The following is a 23,501-nucleotide window of genomic DNA, read 5'->3' on the forward strand; positions in this document are numbered from 1 at the left end:
AGGCCGCTGTTGAGCGGGCAGATTTAGAGCCCTGTTTGGACTCTCTGGCTTTAATGAAGAGGATCACTGCCTGACCTGCAGATAGAAACCTGTTCACACTTCGCACGCTTTCCACACTCACAGTTTCAGCCACCAGAGCTGCTCAAGGGAACAAAAAAGAAAAGAATACAATGTCTATGTAACCATTACAAATGTGGTCAAACCATTACTGAATTAACTATATGGGCCGATGCCAATATAGTTAATGTAGATGAGCTTTGATTAATCACATTGGTTTGTAATGTTAGTCTTTAATAAGCTCAATGGGTTGTGGGGTTGGTTTAAATTAAACCATGTTGGTTTACAAAGATTATTCAGACTATCTTTGACTGTCCTGATTATTCTCATCAGATTTTGAAATTAACCACACTTAAAGCACATTGATCCATAAAGTTATCCTACATTTCTTTTGAGCTCAGATATCAGAAGGAGGATTTTTTTAACTGGAATGCTTTTATAGATGTGATTTTCTATTGTGAAATTTGGGAGAACTCCCAACCTCGAATTCAGAATCCAAGATGGTTGCACTACACATCAACAGTAGTAAGCGCAGTAATACAATTAAAACTTATTTCTATTTGTGCCTCAATAAATTGGTTGTAGACACAGTACTGTCCAACTTTTATCTGTGGACATCATCAATGGGGTTTGGATACACGAAATACTTTATAATTACGTTGTAATCAACTGGTTTCACAAGCAGTGCTAACTGAGACAATACTACCAATGATAGCTGATATCTAAATGTTTCACTGGAATTATGTCATTCTTCACGAGAGGGAGTGGTATAATGTGTAATATTGGCACTGCTGTGCTGCAATTGTAGATCAGCACAGCAGTACCAATATTACATATTATAGCACAAACCTTGAGAATATTATTGTGATTATACCACAGTTCAATCACTGTTTATTGAAATATTTTGAGTTAAAGAGGATGAGTAAATACAATCTGTTATAAACACTCTGTGAGTTAAAATAGTTCCATTGCTGCTCTATTTGTAGCTGTGCTGTTTGGCTTGTAGGCGCTGCATCGTTGCTATGTTACCTGTATTTGGAGGAGTAATACATTAAGAACTTCTGTTACAGTGCATTACCGGCTGATATTAGCTAACACTGCTAATAACCAATGAACTTAGACCATCATCAATTTTATCTATTTTTTCTCTGAAACTGATCTTAAAACACATTTCAACTTTATTTGTTTGCACAAACAAATGAATGTGGTTTAAAAGACAATATGACTTTACTTATGTGAAGATTCTATTGATCGTATTTGATTGTGTTTTGTCCTGTTTAATCATATTTGAGCACGTTGCTTATTTTCATTTTGAAAATCAAACTGGAGTGCATGTTTAAATTCAGGTTTAAATTGAAGCCTTAAACTTTTTGATTAAGCTTAAGGCATAAAGACTTGTTGTAAAATAGTGAAATGGAATCATGACCGTCTCTAATAGCCACACAAACGTTATAAAGACAGCACATGTTTCAAATAAAAGAAATGGAAACAAAAACAGGATACGGTCCCTAAACTGATAAATACCCATCTGTCCATTGAGAACAGAGAGATGCGCTTTTTGAGACTCTAACGCTCCTCTGTTTCCGCAATGTTCCAGCTCTTTAGTTTCAGCTGTTAGAGGACTTCCATTTCAGGGTGAGATTTAAGATATCAGATTTGATTGTGATGGAAAACATCTGGGAGAATTTGCGCTGAGGGCAAACGCAGGAGCCACCAAAAAGAAAAAAAGATCAAATTACACGCATGCTAATGACATACAGAGAACAATCCCAGCGCAATAAAATCCAAAATAGCTCTGTGTGCATTCAGTTCATGCATTTCAGGTGAGTCATGGAACAAACAACTTTGAAGTTTAAAAGACTGTCTTTCTGTTTTGAAAGTGAACCATGCTGTATTAAATGCCTCCACTGAGTCTGTAAACCACAGTCATCACTACAGCTTCTGCTTTAGGTTTACAGTGTCTCTGGAGCTGGCGTGAAGAGCTGTGAGCTGTGAATGAAAGGAGAGCAAAGAATCTGAACGTAATGAGGAAAGAAACCAAAAGTGCACGTCAGCAGAGCTGGAGCATGCAAATTCAACAACTGTGAAGATCCTAAAATAAGCTAATGTCCATCAAATAAGCATGTCCATGTTCAGGAAACAGTCTGGTGAAGAAAAATCAAGCAAAAGACGTGGTCTCAGTCTGAATCTACAGAATCAGGGTTTGGTTCGTCTGCAGTGTAAAAACACTTTTTTGACACTTTCTAGGACCAATTACTGGAAATTGAGGCAGATTTTTAAACAAAGCAGAAGAAAAAAAAGGGTGTTGTGCTGAAATTTGTCTGCTTAAAGTCATAGTAAAAACTAGAAGGCATCTACTGGTACAAACTAAAGAAGCGCACATCAGATATCAAGCATGTCGGTAACAATTTATAATAACTTTCATTAATATACCATTAATTAATAATTAATAACTGTTATTTTTCACATTTTTAGACACTAAAAAGTTTCTTTCACATTTGTAAATACTAATAAACACATTGACAACATGAACTGCATTTGATAAACATTTTACTGGTTTAAAATATGTATTAACTAGCGATTTATTAATGTTCAAATTCAGATGAGCTAATGATTTGCTAACATTTTTAATATGAATATCCATGCTGATAAATAAGTGTCATGTGTGAGCATTTGTTAATATTCAAATTCTGATGAATCTGTTCACATCTACTGATTACTAAAGTATTATAATGAAAGTTATTATAAAGTGTTACCAGCATGTCTTGGCTAATGGACTGAATCTGGAGTGACGCGGTGAGTGACGCAACTTCCGGCTTGCGTACCTGCTTGCTATTTGTTTAGCTCGTCTCTGTTGCTAGTCTCTGTTTTAGCTATTTGTTTACGTTTTCTACTACTTATTAAGTTTTAACCGTCTTATAACCTTCCTAAACTTATAAAATCCCTCAGGTAGCCATTATTTTTGTGTTATTTCTCGATTTTTGCCGTTGTTTTTTGTGTGTTTGTGCTTACTTCGAGGTAATGGCGTGTGCGGAGGATCGTGCTCTTCTGACACTCAGCGAGGAGCTCGTTCGTCTGGATCAGCAGATCCAGCACCTGCTCGAGAGGCAGTCGGAGCTCCATCGGCAGAGGACGAGGCTGGAGGAGTCCCGTGACGCCGCCTTCGCGGCCGTCTCCAACCCGGTGCTGCCGGCGCGGCGGACCCCGGCGGTCGTCTACTTCACCCCCGCTCCGGGAGGGGCCTGGGAGCGGCAGCGCGGCCGAGGAAAGCGGGTTTCCCCCCTACCTTCTCAGCCGGATTTTGCCTCCGCAAACCGGTTTGAGGTCCTCAGCTCGTCGCCGTCGCCTCCTTCACCTCCCCCAGCCCCGAGGAAAACAGATAAGGGCAGTACCCTCATTGTCGGAGATTCCATTGTTAGGCATTTAAAGGTGTCTAATGCTAAGTGTAATGCTGCAGTGTCGTGTATTCCAGGAGCTCGGGTCCTGGACGTCGCCCGGCGGCTTCCTACGGTGCTTCGGCATCGCGGGGACCCCGGCACCGTCATCCTGCATGTGGGTACCAACGACACGTCCGCCCGGCGCAGTGAGGTCCTGAAGGAGCACTTCCGCACTCTTCTGGACACCGCTCGCAGACTGACCCGCGCCCGCCTCCTCATCTCTGGTCCGATGCCCACCTACCGCCGCGGGAGCCAGCCGTTCAGCCGCCTCTACGCTCTCCACTGCTGGCTGCGGGACTGGTGCTCTGCTAGTGGAGTTGGCTACGTGGACAACTGGGAGAGTTTTCGGGAGCGTCCAGCCCTCTTCCACCGAGACGGGCTTCACCCCAGCCGCCTGGGATCCACCGTCCTCTCTGGTAACATTGAGGCGGTGCTACGCCGGGACTGACTGGCTCTAACCAGTCATACCGGCCAGGTTAGTGGTCTAAGTAATGGGCAGTTTAGTAATATACATTGTTCTAATGATTTATCTTGCCACTTTCCTGTGCATAAGGCCGTGAGTTTTAATTATGTGCCTTTTTCAGATACAAGTGCATTTTTACCTTGTAGGATTGAGACTGTGTCTGTCCCCCGTGTCGCTCGAAACCGAAAAACTCAGAAAATCTGTTTTAATAATCTTATTAAAATTAAAACAACAGCATCCGTCTCTCAGAGTACCAGCAGCGTCACTATGAAACTAGGGCTATTAAATATAAGATCGCTAGCACCAAAATCAGTTATTGTTAATGATATTATTACTGATAATTACCTTACTGCTCTATGTCTGTGTGAAACCTGGGTTAAACCTGATGAATATATCGCTTTAAATGAGTCTACCCACCCCCAGGTTTTAGCTATTTCAGTTACCCACGCAGCTCTGGTCGTGGCGGTGGTGTTGCCACAATCTATGACTCAATGTTAGGTATATCTCAAAACTCACAATTGGATGCTAAGTTGTTTGAAGTTCTTAGTCTTAAAGTAGCAGGCCCGTCTCCTGCTTCCAAAACGCAGCATTCATTTCTGCTGATAACACTATATCGTCCTCCTGGACCATACTCAAATTTTATTAGTGAATTTGATGACTTTCTAGCAGCAGTAACTCTTCTTTCTGATAAGATCATAATTGTTGGAGACTTTAATATCCACTTTGAAAAGGACCAGGATCCACTAAAAATTGCATTTAAATCAGTTTTAGATGCTCTAGGCTTTAAACAAAATGTAATTGGCCCCACTCACCGATGTAGTCATACATTAGACTTAGTTTTGACACTGGGTATTGAGGCTGAGAATATAGTTACTCTTTCTCAAGATGACTCAATATCCGATCATTATCTAATTATGTTTGAAATAGTTTTTAATCAAAATATCCTCCTCCCGCCCCGCTATATCAGCAAGCGTAAAATAACAAACGGAATTGCTAATGAATTTGTAAATAAACTCCCCGACTTAACCATCTCCCTTCCGTCCTATGAACATGATCTCGAGCACAAAACAGAAAATCTACAAACTGTGCTCCGCTCTAACCTTGACCGCGTAGCGCCGACAAAAATAAAACAAATCAGGGATAAAAAGCTAGCACCGTGGTATAATGACCACACACATACATTAAAACAAACCGCTCGTAACTTTGAACGTAAATGGCGACACACAAAACTAGAATTTTTCCGGCTAGCATGGCAGCATAGTCTCACAGACTACAAAAAAGCCCTAATTAAAACAAAATCCCAGGATATTTCATTGCTTATTGAGAAAAATAGAGACAATCCTAGATTCCTTTTCACTACTGTGGCTAAACTCACCGGCAGTCAAAAACAAACTAGCTCCGTTATCCCTGCCGACATTAATAGTAATGATTTCATGAAGTTCTTTGATGATAAAATTAATAGCATTAGACAAAAAATTCAGTATCACTCCCTTAACATGGGCTACGTACCCAATTCTCTTAAATTGGCGGTCATTAAGCCCATTATCAAAAAGCCAAATCTGGACCCCCGCGAGCTTGCTAACTATAGACCAATTTCTAATCTTTCCTTTATAGCCAAAATCCTAGAAAAAATTGTGTTTAACCAGCTGCGCTTGTATCTACAAAGTAATAGTATGCATGAGGTTTTTCAATCTGGATTTAGACAAAACCATAGTACTGAAACAGCTTTACTTAGAGTAACTAATGATTTACTTTCAGCTCTTGATAGGGGCAGTAATGCCATCCTTGTAATGCTAGATCTGAGTGCTGCCTTTGACACCATAGATCACGCTATTCTACTTGATAGGTTAGAAAATCTTATAGGAATTAAAGGATCAGCCCTCACCTGGTTCAGAACTGAGGTCCTTCTATTAGGTCCTAATATTGATAAAAACATAAATGTTAATACTGTAGACATAGACGGTCACTGGTACCTGGTAAAACTGTAAGAAACCTTGGGGTCATCTTTGACCCAATTCTTTCGTTTGATGCTCACATATGTAGCATAGTCAAAATTGCATTCTTCCACTTAAGAAATATAGCTAAAATCCGCAGTATACTCTCTCTGGAAGATGCTGAGAAGCTGGTACATGCATTCATAACCTCCAGGCTGGACTACTGCAACGCGTTGTTGGCTGGAAGTCCACATAAATTACTCCATAAACTCCAGCTAGTTCAGAATGCAGCCGCAAGAGTGCTTACCAGAGCTAGAAACTTCGATCACATTACACCTATTCTTTCATCCCTACACTGGCTACCTGTTAAATTTCGTATAGATTATAAAATACTTCTCCTGACGTATAAATCCCTCAATGGTCTGGCCCCGCATTATCTACAGGAACTCCTTACTCCTTACAATCCGCCGCGTTCACTCTGCTCCCAAGATGCTGGCCTGTTATTAGTCCCGCGTATTAGAAAAAAACTATGCAGGAGGAAGAACTTTCTTTTATAAAGCTCAGACACACTCTCAATCTTTAAATCTAGACTCAAAACATTTCTATTTGCTCAAGCTTTTGAGTAATGTCTCATTACAATTTTCTTCCTCTTACAGCTTATCCAGCAAATATAAACCCTGTCCTAATCATCTGCTTTCTCTTTCTCTCCCCATGTCCCGAGCTGCTGCTACCAGTGCCCATCCCACTCCAGCAGAGTTTTATAAAACAATTCTAACCCCTTTTTCTTCCCTCCCCTCTCTGTTCTCTCTCTCTATCTTTCTCACATGTGCTGAGATGCCTGGCCGGCCGGTCAGCCTGGATGTGTCCGTCTGTGGTTCCAGCTTTCAGGAATCAGCCCTGTCCTTCTACTCACCACAATTATTACACAGCCCTTCTAACTCCTGCTTTTTTTTCTCTTCCTTTCCTTTCTGTTTTCTCTATCTATCTCTTTTACATGTATGGAGATGCTGTTCCTGATGTTCCCAGCCTGGCTCTCCATTGCCCGCTGTGTTGTTCTCCGGCTCTGCAGCCCTGCACTGATTAACATTAACACACTCAGTATCTGTTTTTGTATTAGCCATAGCTCTATAGTTTGTGCCCATCACATTCTTATATTCATAAATTAGTACCTGTTATATTAGCCATAGTTCACATTAATTCTCTGTACTGTTTTGTTCTGTTATTTGTTTGTTGTTTGTTGTTTGTTTGTACAGAGCGGGTCAACCCGAGTAGGATGGGTTCCTCGGACTGAGTCTTGGTTCCTTCCAAGGTTTCTTCCTCTTAAAGGGAGTTTTTCCTTGCCACTGTGTCACCATAAAATTGGCATCTCTGTGGTGCTGCTCATAAGAGGCGTGGACCTGTTTTTCCTGTAAAGCGGCTTTGTGACAACCTTTGTTGTAAAAAGCGCTATATAAATAAAATTTAATTGAACTGAATTGAATTGAAATCTAGAGTCACTGATCAAGCATATTCATTTAATATTTTCCCTGAAATGATTCTTAAAAATGTGCCCTGTCCCCCCATCAAGACTGCATTCTGGTTATACACATATTATGCTTGTCTCTAGAAAAGTCCACCATCCAACCGACGTCTCAGACGTCCAGAGGAAATGCCAAGTGCACCATGGGACGAGTGCAGGCTGTGATTGGCCGCAGGTGCAGTCGTGGCTCACAGGGCCCAGACTTTAACGTGGGAAAAGAGGCACGTCAGGCCCAATAAACAATCAGCGCAAACACACACCCAGGCCGTCTGGTCTGCATTACAGAGAAACGCAAGCCAAAGTGGGAACACCTAGCAAGACGGGACAGGAGCCAAGAACACCAACACAACACAAACCAACAAAACACGACCGTCATTTACTGATACGCGACTGTATAAATAACACAGTTCTGAAACCAAGACAGATAAACAGACAGAACTGAGAAACAATGACTCAACTGGGTGGATTAAAAAAAAAATGTGATAAAATTCACCATAACATTCTACTCTAACAAGAGACTCATATCACAATACCTGAGAAGAAGCATTTATACCTAGTTGCAGTTGTGCAAGGCTGCTTTTGTGATTAAATTTTTTTCACGTTACTGCTAAAATGTTATAGCTAATGGCATTTGTCAGAATTGTTGAGGAAGAGCGCTGCCACTACGATTGTCGGTTCGAATCCTGTTTATGTAGCTTGCCATCGGCTGCCGGAGACTTTAGAGAGCACAATTGGTCTTGCTCTCTCTGGGTGGGTAGATGGCCCTCTCCCCACATCACTCCAGAGGGTGATGTCAATCAGCACAAGGCATCTGTGAGCTGATGTATCAGAACTGAGTCCCTGACGTTTTCTTCGACACTTTCCTGCACTTTCCTGATACTCAGCAATGTTGTATCGGCTGCAGTTTGAAAAGAGGCGTTGGCTAACTTCACATGTATCAGAGGAGACGTGCTAGTCTTCACCCTCCTGGTGTTGGGGCATCACTAGTGATAGGGGGAGTCCTAATGAGTGGGTTGGGTTATTGGCCGTGTAAATTGGGAAGAAAGCGTGATAATAATTAGAAAAAAAAAAATATTTAAAATTATTTATTGTTTGCAGTGAACTACTACCAGAACAGGGCAGTAGAGTGTGACCAATTTGGTTGTACATGCGCTGTAATTTCTCAGCGGTGCAACTAAAGTAAAATCTTTGGTCGCACCAGTGTATAATGTTCATATAGTTATAGAATTATATTGTATCATCCAAAATTAAAAAATATTTTGTGATATAAATTTTGGCCATACTGTCTAGCACTGACCTGCAATAAAAAGGACTTGGGTATCCGAGGGGCATGTGACTGCAATGCAGTCCATAGTTGATAAGACCATGAGATGTTCAGTTTGAAACCCTTAAAATACTTTTTTATTTTATATGTGTTGAGTGTTTTACACTTCCAGTAAGTTACATTTCTTAATTTGAGCTTCAAATGCAGAACTATATGTTAAACAGGTTGTTAGATAACTAATTACAAGTCAATACTGCCTATGAAGACAGCAATTAAAAAACGTGAACCTGTAAAACTGCAGCGTTAATTGCAATGGGGTCATAAATTTGGATGCACTTAGAAAAAAAAGAACTACCGCAATATAACTTTTTACCCCTATCACTCACCCTCACAGACTCAGAAGCAGAAGTCTTCGGAAAGCATTTGAAGTTACAGCTTCAATGGAGCTGCTAATCGTGTGAGCTGAAAGAAAGCTTTGACTACCGTCAGACAGTCGCGTCTGTGACTTACGGCTTATTCAGCCATCAAAGTCTTTCACATTAAAGAGTCGCTGCGTAAGGGATATCTGTCTGCAGCAGCCGGCATGACTCCAGCAGCACTGAACATCTTCCACCATGGATTAAGCCTTTTAATTAACACTTTGATTGTGTAATATGGAAACAGAATGAGAAAATGATGAGATTACGTGCTTCAGCATATTCAAAAGGTCTCTAAACTGGACCAAAAATGGCATTCTCAGACAGGATAAAGGGTAACAGACTTTGTGAATGGCCAAAGATAGGTTTTTTACTGCTAATTAATAAGTCAAAATACCATAACATACTGCATACAGTACAAGTCAAAAGTTGGAACACAGCTTAATGTCAGTGTTTTTCATTATTATTTTAAATGTTCTGCATTGTAGATTAAGACTAAAGTCACCCAAACTATGAAGAAAAACATCTGAATTATTTAGTAAACAAGAACAGAATGTGAGAGCCCCCTGGAATGGCTTTCAGTTAACAGCTGTGCTGAACTTCTCAAAAGTTACTTCAAAAGTGTCAAGAGTGCTACGAGTGGTCCAGCAGGCTAAGCGCTACAACTATGATTGGAAGATTGCTGGTTCGAATCCTGTTCATGTAGCTTGCCATTAGCTGCCGGAGCCCTGAGAGAGCACAATCGGCCTTGCTCTCTCTGATGTTATAAGGGGAAGAGCCTCATCTACCCACCCAAAGAGTGATGTTGCTCAGCAGCGACAGACGGACAGACGGACTTCAGTTTAAGGGATTTAAAATCATTAGTATTATTTACAAATATGTGTCTAAAAACTATTAAAATCATGATTTATAACAGCTTTATAAATGAAGCAACTGTCAAATTACCCTCAGAAAAATTAAAAAAGGGATAAATGTATAGTATGTATAGTCATTTAAGTATATTTACATTTTGTATAAATACGAAAGGATTGGTCTTTTTACATGATATAATGATATATTTTAGCACTGCTTAATCTCATTAAACATTTTATGTCCTGTTGCATGTACTGGCTTAAGCTATTTATAAATATACTATTACTATAACTACTGTTTTTTTAACTTCATTGTTCAATACTTATGAATGTTTTATGAATCCTCTATATACAGTGTTCCCAACAAGAGAAACTCCAGACAGACCTCTGCTGAAGCTGAGAGGTTTAACAGTAAGACAGCGAGACTGAGATGCCACCTCCACAACCAGAGGCTTTTTGGACGAGTTCCACAAGAGAAGCCTTTTCTAAGAGTGCAGCGACTGAACTTTGTAAAATGTCACTGAAACTTCAAACAGAATGGTGTAATGTGGTCAGAACCTTTCGGTCATGCACGCAATCATCATGTATACAAAGAAAAACACCTGATAGCCTCTGTGAAATACAGTCATGGATCATTGATGCTCTGAGGCTTTTTGTTGCAGGTGCTCCAGAGGCTCCTCTGAAAATCAATCTGTCTGACTCTGCAAGAAGGCTGAAGTCTGGCCATGGGTGGACCTTTCAGCAAGACAATGACCCCAGACGCACATCAACATCTACAGACAAACCTCTGCAAGAAGACATTAGACTCATCCAGTGTCAATATGTTCTTAATATTTGAACACAACTGAAACCCTGTGGTGTGTTGAAAAGTGCAGTACACAGGCACAGAGCAAATACCTGAGTGTATCAAGAAACTGAAATTGTTCTGTACAGTGGAGTGATCCAATTCCAGGATCCCTGAACAAGCATTCTTCAATCTAATCTCTGTTAAGCATTACAGAAAGTGCCTATAGGAGAGCCAGTACTGTTTCCGAAAGACCAGTGGGAGACTAATGTGTGAACAGAAAATTGACACTTTCATGGGGAATAGTGAAGGTCTGGCAGAAGGGAACAAGTCAAATTTGAACTCAAACAGAAGTGAATATTACTGACAATAATCAATAATATTGTTTTTTTTTTTTGTTAATATTTGCCTAGACAGAAGTAAAAATATACCTGACTATAAGTAATATTTGCCTGTCCACAAGTCAAATTAGCCTTCAACAAGTAAAATTTACCCATCCATAAGTAAAAAATTGCCTGGTCACAAGAAAAGTTTGCTTGTCCACAAGTAACATTTACCATGAGTAAAATTTTTCTTGCCAAAAGTAAAATGAACTCATCCATGAGTAAACTTTGCCTGGCCAAAAGCAAAAAAATTGCTTGTCCACAAGTAACATGTACCCATTCATGAGTAAACTTTCCCTGTCCACCAGTAACATTTATTCATCCATGAGTAAAAATTGCCTAGTCACAAGAAAAATGTGTTTGTCCTCAAGGGAAATTCACCCATCCATGGGTAAAATTAGCTTATCCTCAGGTGAATTTCACCCATCCATGAGTAAAATGTGTTTGTCCACAAGGGAAATTCACCCATCCATGAGTAAAATAGCTTGAAAACCCCCGTCCATGGATAAAACTAGCTTGGTCAAAAGTAAAATTTGCTTGTCCATGAACAATATTTATAGTCACGAGTAAAAATTGTCTAGTAAAATTTACTAATTCATGAATAAGATTTCCCAGGCCACGAATAAAAAACTTTCATCCATGGCCAGTCAATTTAATTTTCATGGGTGTAAAGTTACTCCATCTATGTATAAAATGTACCCATACATGATTAAAGGTCAGGGTTTCCGCCACGTTCATTTCAGTGCGGCGGTCCGCCACGCCTTCGTTCTTCCCCGCCACCCTTCGTGAAAATTCGGAGCCCGGCGTTTTTCCTGCGCTTGATCAGCGTTGCCCCTTCGGGGGTGGAAATCGGTAGTTAGTCATGCAGTGCCAACATAACGCGCGCGCGCGAGAGAGAGTGTGAGTATAGGACACAGCGAGAGAGAGAGACTGAAACATAACGCGAGAGAGAGAGAGAGAGAGCGAGAGCGCGCCTGTAAATAGCGAGAGAGAGAGACTGAAACATAATGCGAGAGAGAGAGAGAGAGAGAGAGAGAGAGAGAGAGACTGAAACATAATGCGCGCGCGCGAGAGAGAGATGAATTAAACAGTGATTAAACAGCTTCAACTTACGCAGGTGTCCACTCAGGCTCACTCACCTGGTGGAGTGAAAATCACGCTATGTTTCTGTTTCTGGAGCTGTCATAAAGCAAGGATGTAGGGCCCTAGAATAGAGGCACCCTAGAACAGCTCTGTGATGCATTTGTTTTCACGGTCCAGTAAACATTTTATTGTAATTAAATTAAAGATTAAAGATATTATTTGTCTGTTTTAATAAGCACAATTTTTAATTAAATTCAATAATATTTTTTATTTTATTTACTCATTCTCACATTTAAAATACCTAATACAGATAAGAGCGAATAAATAATACATATATATTCTGTTGTGCCCTTTCTCCTCTGTTATGTATAATTTAACATTTTGTGTTGCACACTTTTACGTTTACCGTATCTGAAAAAAGAACAATAAGGATTTATTTTAAAGAAACCTACTTTTTGCAACTTTTTGTTTTAAGTGGGCATTTTTCAGTGACAGTTGGAAATAAAGAAAATAACTGGAAACATGTGTAATTGTGTTATATCGTGATATCATTAACGTGATATAAATTATCGGTTCCCAACCGGGGGGTCCTGCCACCGCACCTTCAAGGAAATCCTGGGGGAAACCCTGAAGGTGACTAGCCAAAATGTAACTGTCCACAAGTAATTTTTCTCCATGTTCACAAATAAAACGTACCTGTCCATGAGTGAAATTATCCTGCCCCAGTTTCTGTTTCCAGCCTGATCACAGCCTAAAAAGCACCAGGTGAAATGTGACTGGTCTAGTACAGTCAGTTGAAAACAGACAAATATCATCACTGTTGAGTATGTAGACTTCATATTGACTGTCTTGTTGGGTGTAAATTACACAGCAAAGACTGATTCATCTGTAACATAGAATATACATCCTTAATCAGAAAAAATGAGCACACAGCCCCTCTCAACAGCGGTGTGTTTGCCAGCGAGGGCAGAGAATCATATAAACCTGACTGCTGTTTAAAGGGCCTCACAGCCCACAGCCCAAACTCCTTTCAAACAGTCCTGCTTCACATGACACAGCGCAGAACATCCTGCTTTCATAACTTTAAATAAGCTCGGCTAAATTGAAATTCCTTCGCCAGTCTGGTCTGTTTGTTATGGTTTCAGTTGCAAACAAGAGATTATGAGTGACCCCCGCTTTTTAATCAGACTAAAGTTTCCCATCTTTATCCCTTCAAAATTTGACCAGTGCTTTATTGCTTATTTATAATGATATACTACCCAATCTCACAGATAATTGGATCCTGCAACCCTAGAAAGAGCGGGAGAGAGTGCGTCCTTTCCCAAAATGCTCCACATCTCACTGGAGTCTTAAAAAGTCTAGTTTAACTAAATCAGTCCTTATTAAAGGACATTTTTTTTCAATCATTTTAAAAATAGGAGAGTAATATATATAGTATATAAATAGCGATCAAAGAACACAAATTGTTTATAATAATCGATACCAGTGTAATAATCGATACCAGTGTAGTCTGTACCTGTAAAATCAATACAGTTGTTATAAACAGAGGAATCGTCACTATGGCTGTGATTAGTCACCATGTGTTCAAGTGAGGTCAGCATGTATATGAGAAATACAAAAGACATAAACAATAGTGTCATTTAGGTGCAGTTCATACAGATCTGGTCAATCCAGGTGTGGCCAATGTAAATGTGTTTAATACAGGTACTAATACTATCAGTGCAGGTAGGCTTGTCACAACAGGGGTGATATGTTCTCCTTGATTGCTTTTAATAAAAACTGTGGCAGCTGCTTTTTAAAATCAAATGGTTATGCTACGTGAGGCTATTTTGGGGGGTCCACTACGTAGATCACTATAGTAATCAAACCTGATAAAATCAAAGAAGGGAATGAATAAACTCTGAGTCATGTATTAATGATTGGCTCTGGATAGAAGTTTAGTGATTAATGCATAAAAACACCTTTTTTCTGTTTCACAGTCATTCTGCAGTCACTGTGTAATATCCGTTTCTCATGCATTGACCATCAAGATCAGGTCTACAATCACATATTTAGAACACAAAGCCGCTTATTTAGACACAAAGGTCATCCTTTTGCAATTAGAGTGCTGAGCCACTGTCTGGATTTTACAGGAACAACAGCACAGTTACTCAGAATTAATGCTGGGGAGTAAAACGCAGGGCTAAAGGTTATCTGAGCACATTTTGAATTCCTGGGAATCCCATTTTTCTCCTCAGAATTCCTCCCAGACTCTCACAAAAGATTAATTCTCCTCCTTCTCTGAGCGTCCACACAGGGCTTGTGCAATCCGCTCATTTCTTTCTCATATGAGAGCGGCTTCGTGAATAAGCTGACCAAACATTTTCTTTGGAATGCTCCGCTGTAGGAGAGACGCTTCTTCAAACATGACTCAGGCATTGCAGAACAAATAACCTGCCTCATGCCTCCTTATCAAAGCATGACACTCTTCCTGATGACGGATTCATCTCGGACGTAGTTTATTGGAAGCGAGGATAAAACAGAATAGTTTGGGACACAAAAAACATGCAACTGACCGCTTATGAAATGGATTTCTCATAACACTAATCGTGCCACCAGTTTATATCAGTTTATATATAAAGTCTTATCCTTCAACAAAAAGGTCCAATCAGCTCAGAGACGGGTCAGTGTGCTGGTGAAGAATCCCGTCCCTCTCTGTGGAGATGTGCGCAGGCGCAGTAGCCACAACAAGCAGAAAAATCTTGGTTTTGTGCATTTTTGAGCAAAATGTTAAACTGTTCACAAGTCTGGTCTTGCATGAGGAGATATAAGCTCCCAACCATGTTGTAAAGATGACCACTGAGTGAGCGAACTTTCCTATAAAGACTGATTTGACTTTAAAAAGTGAAAAAAAAAGCACTCCTACATGGCATTTAGAAGAGGCATAGTGGATAGAAACACGTTTTCCTTGTGGCACACTGATCAATTTTTGCATTTTTGCCCAGCATTCACACTGGCAGGCAACAAGTCGTTCATGTCACCTTAAGTTTGCCGTTTATGGCTGTGTTTAGGGCCACTTGCGTTGTTGTATGTGTACTGGTGTGGCCAGTTAGCATGCTGGATAATCACACAAGCTACCTATTGATTTGCCTTCGTGGTGTAGAGGAAGAGAGGAGCCTTGCTAAACAACAGTCTTTACTGTATGGTGTTCTACTGTACTGCAAGCTCTTTACAAAGGGTGCTTTGGGGCATATTTTGCCCTGATAAATCGCTTTTTACACTGTTATCCAGGCGCGAAGTAGCTCCACACCTCATTGGTAGAATCCGGAGAGCCCTGACATTTAAAACAAAGCATTAATAACTCTAAAAGAGCACAGGAAGCCTATTAAAACCCACTGTTTACAATCTGTAGTGTAACCTAATCTTCAGGCATCGCCATCTTAAAGTAAAGTCATGATCAGTACAGTGATCAGTACGGTGTAAAAAGTGATTCATTTGCAGGGGCAAGTGGATACCCCAAAGCGCCTGTTTTTTTAGAGTGCTGGGCAAAAATGACAAAATTGCTGGATCTTGGAAAGCGCGGGAGAGCAGAGGTGGGCTATTCAAAAAAGGTTAGTACTCTTTATCATGTTTTACTACACCCAAAGTTAATTTTACACCAGAGTTCTCCTTTAAAAAGACAATTGTTGATGCAGAATTTTTATTTTTTTTTTTTTGGTTTATATGAGTGAAATTTTATAACGTTCTAAAATCTACAGTGCCCTCCATAATTATTGGCACCCCTGGTTAAGATGTGTTCTTTAGCTTCTCATAAATTGAGTTTTGTTCAAAATAATATAGGACCACGATGGGAAAAAAGAGTAAAATACAACCTTTAACTCAAGTGAATTTATTCAGTAGGAAAAAAATCCCACATTAAGAAATAATTATTTAACATCAAATCATGTGTGCCACAATTATTAGCACCCCTGATGTTAATACTTTGTACAACCCCCTTTTGCCAACAAAACAGCACCTAATCTTCTCCTGTAATGTTTCACAAGATGGGAGAATGCAGAAAGAGGGATCTTTGACCATTCCTCTTTGCACATTCTCTCTAAATCATCCAACGACCTGGGTCCTCTCCTCTGCACTCTCCTCTTCAGCTCACCCCACAGGTTTTCAATGGGGTTGAGGTCTGGGGACTGAGATGGCCATGGGAGGAGCTTGATTCTGTGTGCGGTGAACCATTTCTGTGTAGATTCGGCCACATGTTTAGGGTCATTATCTTGCTGAAAGACCCAGTGACGACCCATCTTCAGCTTTCGGGCAGAAGCCACCAGATTTTGTTTTAAAATGTCCTGGTATTTTAGAGCATTCATGATGCCATGCACCCTAACAAGGTTCCCAGGGCCTTTAGAAGAGAAACAGGCCCACAGCATCACTGATCCCCCGCCGTATTTCACAGTGGGCATGAGGTGCTTTTCTGCATACTCAGCTCTTGTGTTACGCCAGACCCACTTAGAGCATTTGTTGCCAAAAAGCTCTATCTTTGTTTCATCTGACCAAAGCACACGGTCCCAGTTGAAGTCATAGTACTGCTTAGCAAACTCCAAACGTTTGCGTTTATGATTTTGAGTGAGAAATGGTTTCTTCCGTGCATGCCTCCCAAACAGCTTGTTGGCATGTAGATAGCGCCTGATGGTTGTTTTGGAGACTTTGTGACCCCAAGAAGCTACCATTTGTTGCAATTCTGTAACAGTGAGCTTTGGAGAACTTTTTATTTCTCTTATCATCCTCCTCACTGTGCGTGGTGGCAAAATAAACTTGCGTCCTCGTCCAGGCTTGTTTACCACTGTTCCAGTTGTTTTAAACTTCTTAATAACTCCTCTGACAGTAGATATGGACAGGTGTAGGCGAGTAGCGATTTTCTTGTAGCCATTGCCTGACTTGTGAAGGTCAACACACATCTGCCTCACTTGAATGGTATGTTCCTTTGTCTTTCCCATGTTGAAGATAAATGGCCTCTGTGTCACGTCATATTTATACCCCAGGGAAACAGGAAGTTGTGAATTACTAATTAAATGTTCCTACATACTCAACTTCGTAAACTACTGTAGAAGTGACAGAAATACTTTTATTAAATTTATTTCCTAAGAATTGTTAGGGGTGCCAATAATTGTGGAACAGGTGATTTTATGAAGAATAATTATTTCTTAGTCAGGGATTTTATTTCCCCCTTAAAATTTACTTGAGTTAAAGGTTGGACTTTACTTTTTTTTCCCCATCGGGGTCCTATATTATTTTGAACAAAACTCAATTTATGAGAAGCTAAAGAACACATCTTAACCAGGGGTGCCAATAATTATGGAGGGCACTGTATAAGCAACTAGTAAATTAACAAATTCTTAACTAACTTTGTGTTTTAACAGATTCTGTATATGTGAAATTGTGCACACACTGAAGTAACACAAGTTAAAATAAATTCAACATTGTTTCCTGGGTCCATAGATTTAAAAGTGGCTTACAGAAGTGTAGCTCATAACTAACTCTCAAGGATTCACAATTAATCTGATAATTAAAAGATTAACAGCATCATGTCTGCATTGTGTCTGTCTTACTAATAGATTTGCGTTAATCAGTGTCAGTTCCGTACAGACTCATAAACACTGAGTCACTACCCAAACAGTAAAGCAGAGGAGTTTATGGACAGCAGTTTAGAGCACTGGGGTTTTTGTGTTTGCTTTCTAAACGGATCTTCTCACTGCTACCATTCTCTTTATCATAATGAAAATAAACCGCTGTGCGCCGTTTTAGCCTCCACACTGACGCAAGTTTCCAGCAGCCGCAGCACTGCAGACACCTGCTAGCCTCTCTTTATTCACTCCAGAGAATTTCCAAACCCTGTCTCTATATCAGAGCAGGAAATATCATTGGCCAGTGGTTCTCCTCCTTATTATTATTCCAGCTGAGCGGCTGGCCCTGACGTAATCTCACTGTCATATCCAAATCAGCCGGGGCGTTGAGGCTCTCCCGGAAACACATCACCCGAATCCCGACTCGAGTGGAATGCAGGCGTTTCCCAAAGGCACTAAAAACGTGGCCTGGATAACACAGACGCTCTCAGTGACTAATACAGAGTCTGAATGAATGAAGAAACACTGCATTGATCACTCACCACTGATCTACTCCCTGGACTAACCCTTATATTCTTGGGAACATCAGCCCCAGCCCAATCTCTGCCCACTAAAGTTAAGCTTATGCAGCTACTTCCGTAGCTACTAGTAAAAAAAAAAGCCCTTAAGAGACACTGTACCTCATTTTCACCCCTCAGATAATATCACTTAATCTATTAAACCCTTAAAAAAAAAACAAGGGAGTTGCATAAGGTGTTGGGGCTGGGCCCATTTACACTCGGGCACTTCATGTTACTTGAGGAGGGATGTGATGAGAAAATCTCTCGAGACGAGACAATATTGGGTTTACAAGAATAAGAAGGGATTTAAATATATTTTTTATTTCAAAAATTAAATATATATTTGAAAACATTTTATTTAGCCTTATCTGGACAGGATTCGTTTCTCAGGGGAACGTCTATGAAAAATATTTCACATCTCTACTCCTGCATCCAGATTGCATTTGTAATTTTTTTTTTTTTTTTTTAGCTTTCTCCGTCACAAGACATTCAGTTCAGTAGCTCCTCCATTTCCACTCGCTGTTGTTTTTACATGGTTATACCTAAAGTGTATTTACAGCGTGTGGCAGTGGACAAATAGCCATTTTATTAAACATGAGGTGATAAAAGATGTCAGTCTGGATGGGAATAAAATGACTGATTTAGTGAAAAACAGAGGACATTTGAGAAAAACACATACATGGTCGTTCCGGACAGGAATAAAATCACAGAGGACCCCCCCATAAAAGAGAAAATTACCCCAGGACCCCCTGAGAAACTAATCCCGACCAGATAGGGCTTCAGATTAAAACACACGAAAAGCAAAATGATTTTTTTTTTTATATATATATTGTAAGTAATCCTAGTGTAATGGATAATGTATTACTTATCATATGCAGTAAAACACAGAAGAGTATGCAGGTCCTAAAGCTGATTTTATCATAAACCCAACATCTTCTCTCCTGTATGATCTCTCACCAGTCTCTTCAGACCTTAAAACTATTGTCAGAATCCCCACAGTGAGGCTTCTGTATTCAAATATACAGTCATGGCAATCTATGACCGAATTTTTATGCATACCCTCTGCTTGTGTCTGCGATTCTGTGTCGTTCTGAAGGCACACAGTAATCCACAAAGGCACATTGCGAGACACATCTGACACCTGATGAGGCACCTGATGTGCTGTTTTAATCTCAAGAGAGCTCACTGCACAAGATCGTCACGCCTCTAACTTTGAGTATCAGGATACAGATACAAATTTGATCCCTGAAGCCACTTTAGGAGGTATGGTAATAATAATTCCTTATAATAATTTCTTAATAATTCCCACACAGCAATCAGATTTAAATTTTAGGGAAGATGTTTCAAGGTAGATGGCATCACAGGTGACCAGAGAAACCTTTAGCGGGGTTCAATTCTTAGCGGGATCATTTCAATCCTTCTGCTTTTAACTCTGTCCCAAAAGAAAGGGTTATACTCAAAAACAGAGGGTAGGGGTACAAAATGAAATTGAATTGGGCCTTAGTCACCCCTTTGCATTGACAAGCTTAGGACACTGGTGCGTGGACTGTCCCTCCTGTGACCACCGTTGGTAGGTAGTATCTTTGATGATGAAGATGATGATGAGCCTCTCAAGCCTTATCCAAGATGTTTCCATCTACAGAACTGATGTGTGTTTTTTATTATACTATTCTGAATTAACCCAGAAGATCAGCAGATATATAATCAAACCACCCTCATCTGACACCAACGATCATGCTGCACTTTAAGTTACTGAGATCACATTTTTCTCTTTTTCTGATGGTTAATTACCTCAAGGTGCTCCTAATAAAGTGCTAGGTCAGTGTGTATATATTCATGCTGAGTGTGTGATAAATCAGTCGAGCTGTCAGTGTGCTGAGAAGCAGAAAGCCCTGCTGATGAGCAGAGTTCATACAGTCTCCCATAAATCAGCAGACACTTTCACCAATCAATACCCAGCCTGATTCAAACACACACAGGGCACATTTACACACGTCTGAAAAGGCTTTCAGTCACACACTCCACCATACATACCCAGCACGTGTCATTATATCATCAGTGTAGATATTCATTAAGGCTACAGTTAAACACTGATGATGGAGTGGACTGTACTTTAATTATCCACATATTTCATATCAGCAGGTAATTATTATGTCCATAATGTATCTCTTCTGTCTGTCTCTCCCTCTCTCTTTTACCCCTTTTCTTTTCCACTCTCTGCCTTACTTCTTGCCTTCTCTTCCTCCTTGTCTGTCTATTCCACTACCCTCACCTTTTTTTTTTTTTTTTATAAAATCTGCTGCTTCTCTTTTCCTCTCTTGCTTTCTTAACCAGTTCTCTTTTCTTCTTTCTAACTTCATTTTGGCTTCTCTCCCTCCTTCTCTCTCTCTCTATGCAGCAGTATGATGTAATCAGGCAGTGGATCAGATTAGCTGTGGCTCCTCACTGTCTTAGAATTTCAGAGGCTTTATGCCAGATCCTGGATTGACAACAGAGGAAAAAAAGAAGAAGAAAGAGAAAACAGATCACCTAAGATTGAGTCTCTGTTACTTCACAAGAGGAAAGAATCCACCAACCTGTCCGAGTTTCTCACCTTACCTTCATTCAGTCATGTTGCACTCTACATAAAACGCTCTACAAATTACACCTCACTTTATTTTCTCCACACAAGATCTTCTGTGTAACACTTACCATGTAACGCTTTCTATGACACACTGTCCCCGTTACAATTCCCACAGTACATCCTCTGTTATAAACTGCTCATAATATGCTTTCCTGATTTTCTTTTACTGTTACGCCTTCCATTTGCCCATTACACCTACTGCTACACCTTCCATGAATTGCCTTCCACAATGCACTTCGCCCGTTATGCCTTCCACCATATGCTCTACCTACCCTGTTATGCTACACCTTCCACTACATGCTCTACTGCTACAACTTCCAAAATTCACTTTTCCTAATGCACTTTCCCCTTTACGCCTTCCACTATATGCTTTACCGCTACACCTTCCATGAAATGCCTTTCACATTGCACTTTCCCTGTTATGCTACACCTTCCACAATGCATTTCCCCCTTACATCTTCCACTATATGCTCTACAGCTACACCTTCCATGATGCACTTTCCCCCTTACATCTTCCACTATATACTCTACAGCTACACCTTCCATGATGCACTTTTTTCTCCCTTACATCTTCCACTATATGCTCTACAGCTACACCTTCCACAATGCATTTTCCCCCCTTACATCTTCCACTATATGCTCTACAGCTACACCTTCCACAATGCATTTTCCCCCCTTACATCTTCCACTGTATGTTCTACAGCTACACCTTCCATGATGCACTTTTTTCTCCCTTACATCTTCCACTATATGCTCTACAGCTACACCTTCCACAATGCATTTTCCCCCCTTACATCTTCCACTGTATGTTCTACAGCTACACCTTCCATGATGCACTTTCCCCCTTACATCTTCCACTATATGCTCTACAGCTACACCTTCCATGATGCACTTTCCCCCTTACATCTTCCACTATATGCTCTACAGCTACACCTTCCATGATGCACTTTCCCCCTTACATCTTCCACTATATGCTCTACAGCTACACCTTCCATGATGCACTTTCCCCCTTACATCTTCCACTATATGCTCTACAGCTACACCTTCCATGATGCACTTTCCCCCTTACATCTTCCACTATATGCTCTACAGCTACACCTTCCATGATGCACTTTCCCCCTTACATCTTCCACTATATGCTCTACAGCTACACCTTCCATGATGCACTTTTTCTCCCTTACATCTTCCACTATATGCTCTACAGCTACACCTTCCACAATGCATTTTCCCCCCTTACATCTTCCACTGTATGTTCTACAGCTACACCTTCCATGATGCACTTTCCCCCTTACATCTTCCACTATATGCTCTACAGCTACACCTTCCATGATGCACTTTCCCCCTTACATCTTCCACTATATGCTCTACAGCTACACCTTCCATGATGCACTTTCCCCCTTACATCTTCCACTATATGCTCTACAGCTACACCTTCCATGATGCACTTTCCCCCTTACATCTTCCACTATATGCTCTACAGCTACACCTTCCATGATGCACTTTTTTCTCCCTTACATCTTCCACTATATGCTCTACAGCTACACCTTCCACAATGCATTTTCCCCCCTTACATCTTCCACTGTATGTTCTACAGCTACACCTTCCATGATGCACTTTCCCCCTTACATCTTCCACTGTATGCTCTACAGCTACACCTTCCATGATGCACTTTCCCCCTTACATCTTCCACTGTATGCTCTACAGCTACACCTTCCATGATGCACTTTCCCCCTTACATCTTCCACTATATGCTCTACAGCTACACCTTCCATGATGCACTTTCCCCATTACATCTTCCACTATATGCTCTACAGCTACACCTTCCATGATGCACTTTTTTCTCCCTTACATCTTCCACTATATGCTCTACAGCTACACCTTCCACAATGCATTTTCCCCCCTTACATCTTCCACTGTATGTTCTACAGCTACACCTTCCATGATGCACTTTCCCCCTTACATCTTCCACTATATGCTCTACAGCTACACCTTCCATGATGCACTTTCCCCCTTACATCTTCCACTATATGCTCTACAGCTACACCTTCCATGATGCACTTTCCCCCTTACATCTTCCACTATATGCTCTACAGCTACACCTTCCATGATGCACTTTTTTCTCCCTTACATCTTCCACTATATACTCTACAGCTACACCTTCCACAATGCATTTTCCCCCCTTACATCTTCCACTATATACTCTACAGCTACACCTTCCACAATGCATTTTCCCCCCTTACATCTTCCACTATATGCTCTACAGCTACATCTTCAATGATGCACTTTTCCCCTTACATCTTCCACTATATGCTCTACAGCTACATCTTCAATGATGCACTTTTCCCCTTACATCTTCCACTATATGCTCTACAGCTACACCTTCCATGATGCACTTTCCATGATGCACTTTCCCCGATACGCCCTCCACCATATGCTCTACGTCTACGCCTTCCACCATATGCATTTCATGATGCACCATACACAACATGCTCTCCAGCTATGTCTTCCACAATACACTTTTCCACTATGCCTT

At 40.6% G+C, this 23,501-nt stretch overlaps 2 protein-coding genes across 4 annotated transcripts in view; one reads left to right on the forward strand and one right to left on the reverse strand.

Annotated features, from left to right (window-relative positions):
• Positions 1–23,501, reverse strand: part of stau2 (staufen double-stranded RNA binding protein 2) — a 133,186-nt gene that overhangs the window by 99,316 nt on the left and 10,369 nt on the right. The window lies entirely within an intron of this gene.
• LOC125805663 (uncharacterized) lies at positions 3,069–3,954 on the forward strand. The gene is made up of 2 exons (XM_049485463.1): positions 3,069–3,445; positions 3,533–3,954. The coding sequence occupies exons 1-2, from the start codon at positions 3,079–3,081 to the stop codon at positions 3,940–3,942; spliced, it is 777 nt and encodes a 258-aa protein (XP_049341420.1). The 5' UTR covers positions 3,069–3,078; the 3' UTR covers positions 3,943–3,954.

This window comes from Astyanax mexicanus, chromosome 1 (genome assembly GCF_023375975.1).
Source record: "Astyanax mexicanus isolate ESR-SI-001 chromosome 1, AstMex3_surface, whole genome shotgun sequence".
In the NCBI taxonomy this organism is placed as follows: domain Eukaryota; kingdom Metazoa; phylum Chordata; class Actinopteri; order Characiformes; family Acestrorhamphidae; genus Astyanax; species Astyanax mexicanus.

Excerpts from the sequence above, each read along its gene's own strand:
- LOC125805663 (XM_049485463.1), top strand. The coding sequence starts at position 3,079 with ATGGCGTGTGCGGAGGATCGTGCTCTTCTGACACTCAGCGAGGAGCTC. Across the intron at positions 3,446-3,532 it reads GAGGAAAACAGATAAGGGCA|CTCGGGTCCTGGACGTCGCC; the intron begins GTACCCTCATTG and ends GTATTCCAGGAG.